At 43.5% G+C, this 4,121-nt stretch overlaps 1 protein-coding gene across 2 annotated transcripts in view; it reads right to left on the reverse strand.

The window, feature by feature from the left end:
• The window catches only part of POU2F1 (POU class 2 homeobox 1), a 51,975-nt gene extending 48,545 nt beyond the window's left edge, over positions 1-3,430 (reverse strand). Inside the window, exon 1 of one of the 2 annotated variants that reach the window (XM_010150832.1) lies at positions 3,403-3,430. In XM_010150832.1, coding sequence (XP_010149134.1) covers positions 3,403-3,430 — 28 coding nt within the window. Of the gene's footprint in view, positions 1-527; positions 595-3,402 lie in introns of those variants that run through there. The other variant, XM_010150980.1, reaches the window with a different exon arrangement.
• Between the last annotated feature and the right edge of the window lie 691 nt (positions 3,431-4,121).

Consider the following 4,121-nt stretch of genomic DNA (forward strand, 5'->3'; position numbering starts at 1 on the left):
CAGAGAGCTGGAAATGGGAAGCCGGACTGTTGCCGTGTACTATCACCTGCTACTGCCCAGAGAGACCAGCGTCACCCTCAGGCTACCAGGACCAGGGTGACAGCAGCAGAGGAAAGAAAGCGGGAGCCAGGAGGAGCGAAGCACATGGACAGGGCCTGAAGGAAAACAGGAGCCACGAGGGAAGACTGGCTGGGAATGCGGGGTGGCAAGAGGAGGGAACTAGTTAGAAATGCAGCACGTGTGAGGGAAAAGCTGGGAGACATCAACCTTGGAAAAACTCCAATAAGCAGTTAGGAAACACAATTTAAGATTTTTAAGATGAATGTAATTTTCCATGTAAACAACTGCTGCAGTTGAGCCCAGCAGGGCCTAGAAAACCCAGAGGACTCTTCCCCCAACCAGTTAACTCAAGCAGAGCCTCAGCTCTTCTCAGAGTTCCTGTGCTTAAATCTTTGCAATGTCAGCCATGTGTGAAAGAGGTCCGAACTATCGGTGTTACTCCCAGCATAAAGGCAGATGGGTTAAACTGCTTTTTGAAAGGAGCGCGAGTGCGGAGGAACTTTCCAGCTGAGCACTGCTGCTGGCCCACCCTTCAGCAACAGGCTGCAAGTTTTGCACCGTTTTTCACCACCTCTGCTTAGCACGTTCAAGCTATGAGGTCACAGTCTCTGCTAAGGTTGCAGGTACAGAACCTATTGCTTCCTGGCTCCTTATTTTGTCATTTTCCACATTTGGATAGTACGATCCACACTCTAGAAACAGAACAAGGGTTCCACTGACGGCACAGAAACGATTGTCGTGCCGCTCCCTGCTGACAGACCTGTGTGTAAAGCAAATACAAGTAGGTTTCTATCTGGGAGTTGTGTGTACCTTAAATTGAGTTTATTGTTGTGGCAACAGCACATTTATTTGAAGGGATTATAAGCAACATTCATTTGATAAACAGCATTAGTTGGTTCCTTCACATGCAGCTGGCTGGTGAAATTAAAGTTCAGAGACCACTGAATGGGAGGCTTCTCTTTGGACAGAAACAGGAAAAGTCCTCATCCAAAAATGAGCAGAGGGCTTTGAAGTCCAACATACTTGATTGTGGAAACCAAGCTAACCCACAGGGCTGCTGGAGACAGGATGTGTTTTTTAAGGCCAGAGCACAAGGATAGCCTGAGCTCATGATAGCAGTGAGCACAGGAGGGAGGAGCACAGATTGATACCATCTCTCAACAAGGTGGGATCCATTCCCTGAACCACCTCAGAAAGCTCTTGCAAGACAAACAACACAAGGCCTCCTGTGCTGGTTTGTTGCAGAAACTGTTGTATTAGACCCACTGTGCAGGATACTGATGGCAGTATAAACAAAATAAACCCAGAGGGGCGACACAACTGTCCTGTGCATAGAATTCCAAGCAACATAGTGACTGGAAGTTCCCTCTGGTACGGGGAGGCTCATATGCTAAACCTTCCTGCACGACCAGCAAGGTTGCTCAGGGCAAAGTTAGAACTGTACAGACCTCTTTTCATAAGGCAACTATGTTTTTCTTTCAGGCTATGCTGCAAAATAACTCCTTTTAGAAAAGGTTTTTAGCGCTTCCTAGTACTAGACATACCCATAAAGTTTACTCAACTACCAAAAGCATGTCTAAACGGAGACATTTTTATTGTAAAGATGCATCCCTAACAAAGACCTCAAATGTTGCTACTGCGGAAAAAAAAAAAAAAGCATCAAGTTGGATGAAGAAACATCTTTCTGGTACTGCTCAGGTTCAAACGAAGGATAGCATCTATTATTTCACCAGCTGACTCAATCTGTGGGCCTTCTGCATGTAAAGCATCAAGAACAATGCCGCTATTTCCATTGCAAATGGTATGACATACATCTGAAGCACAAAACTTGCTACCAGCCAAACAGACGCATATCCGCAGGATACTAAACCTATGGATTCATTATACCTCAAATAAAAAGGTTATTTGGTTTATACACGCTCATACAATTTCTGCTTTAAAGTTGAAAGAATACACAAATAAAGTGGGCTAAAAAAAACCCCAAACCATAATGCCCTCACCTTATCTTTTTCCTTCAGATCTTACTCGGGTTTTAAAGGCAGGCCCTAGGCTACAACTTCTGCCAACATTCTCTACAAACAAACTCCGCAGAAGGAAGGAGCGAAAGCAGCAGGTGCGTGACTGAAATCAGACTCTCAGGAGTGAACACATGCGGTGCTGCTACTCCGCTGGCAGGGCTGAGGGTGTCGCAGGGCCGTGCCGGGCCAGGCTTTCACACCCCCTCCGGAACATTTCAAAAGGTACGAAAAGGAAAGGGGCAGCGGATACTGGACCAACACGGAGTATTAGGGCCTGTACATTGCCAGTAAAACACATAAAGTCTCAACGTGGAATATATCATTAACTATTTCCTTTCACCCATTAAAGTGAAACTGCCTAATACTCCATCAGCACCAGCAAAAATGACTCATCGATGCGTATGGAAAAACCAAAGTTCAATGTGAGCGAAAACATGCCAAGAATTCACTAGAAATTCATTTTCAAAAAAACACTTCATATTCAGAAACAAGTATTCAGATGTCTGCTTTAAAATTCACCATCCAAAAAGAAATTCTCCCACTCTGACATGTAAGTGCTTACATAAACTCATATAATGGAATCAAAAGAGTAAGAAGAACAAAAATCTATGCACTGAGCTTTCGGGAAAGAGCCTTGAAAATAAATAAAAGTTATTGTAAAATTGTAATAAATAACTGTAAAAGACATGAAGAATAAAATATGGCATGTCAGTTCTGCCATCCTGATGGAATCTCAGCGCAGGAAATAATGTTATCCCAGTAACCTTAGGCACAGCTTGCACCGGTATCAATGGCAACCACTGTGGACTCCACCTTACTTTCTATTACGCACGAAGAACCTTGCTATTGCATTAAAAATACACAGACATAATACACATTCTGTTGGGAACAGTGCAATACAGCTACCAAATTCTTAGAGACTGGGACTCTCTCCTGCCTTTTAATGCTTTAAAATTTATAACACACACATATGCAAAGTCAAGTCCGGTGTTTGTTAGAAGCCAAATGCTTCTCAGACTGAAATCCTAAAAGCAAAAGGTCTGTATTAATATCATCCACGCCCAGCAGCAAATCTCTCCAGTGCAGAGGAAAGGAGTTCTCCTGGAGAATAAAAAAAAAACAAAACGTGTATTTCCCTGGTACAGATCTATCTATGTATATATCTACCAGGCAGCTACTTGCTGCCGATTCACTGGTGAGGTTCAGCCTCACGAACACCTTCCCTTAGCCTCTGCATATGTGATTAAGCCTCTATGCATAGTCAACCTCACAGCCTCTATTTCCATATTAAACGCTTATAAGAAAGAGCTGAGCTGGTACCCACCTAGAACGTAGTCGCTGCAGTCCAGCATTGCTGTAGTATCCTGTACAGGTTCAGATAGTCCAAGGAAAGGGAGAATGGCAATTTCTATCAAACCTACACTACTGCTCTCGACCTAACAAGAAAGGGAGTGGGGAGGTGGGGGGAGAAATACAACTTCAGTTACACCATAGCAATCTTCAACTGAACAGGGAAACTTCAGTTGCTCAGTGGAGTTTTAGTCTCTCCTACTAGCTGTGTCTGACATTGTCAAGGCGACTGAAGCGTGAAAAGTTCCCCTTTTTGTAATAAAATAGAAACAAAGATTGCAGCTGGCAGTTTCCATAATGAAGCTTAATCAGTATGCGCCTGATTAGGGCCTTATGCAAATCTCCCCTCGTTAGCACAGCAGCCAGCACTTTGAAGTCCATGAACAATTCATTTGCAGAATACACTGAAAGCGCTCCCTGCATAATTTAAATCATGGTATAAATATTTATCAGCTCATTTGCATATTAATTGGCAGTGCATGAAGGGAAAAATTATCTCCCGAGTGCCAGCATAATAATTAGGGAACAAAATGAATTTTCTTCCAATAGCTTGGCTTCTCAGCCCTAACTCAAGCACAGTACCACAGGGGAGCAGGGAGGGGAAGAGACAGAGTTCTGTTCAAATGCCACTGAAATGACACGTACAAATTAGAAACAACTCTACAGACTTAAGCACCTTTAATCTTATTCCTG

The sequence above is a fragment of the Eurypyga helias genome, unplaced genomic scaffold (genome assembly GCF_000690775.1).
Source record: "Eurypyga helias isolate BGI_N326 unplaced genomic scaffold, ASM69077v1 scaffold4710, whole genome shotgun sequence".
Taxonomy (NCBI): Eukaryota; Metazoa; Chordata; class Aves; order Eurypygiformes; family Eurypygidae; genus Eurypyga; species Eurypyga helias.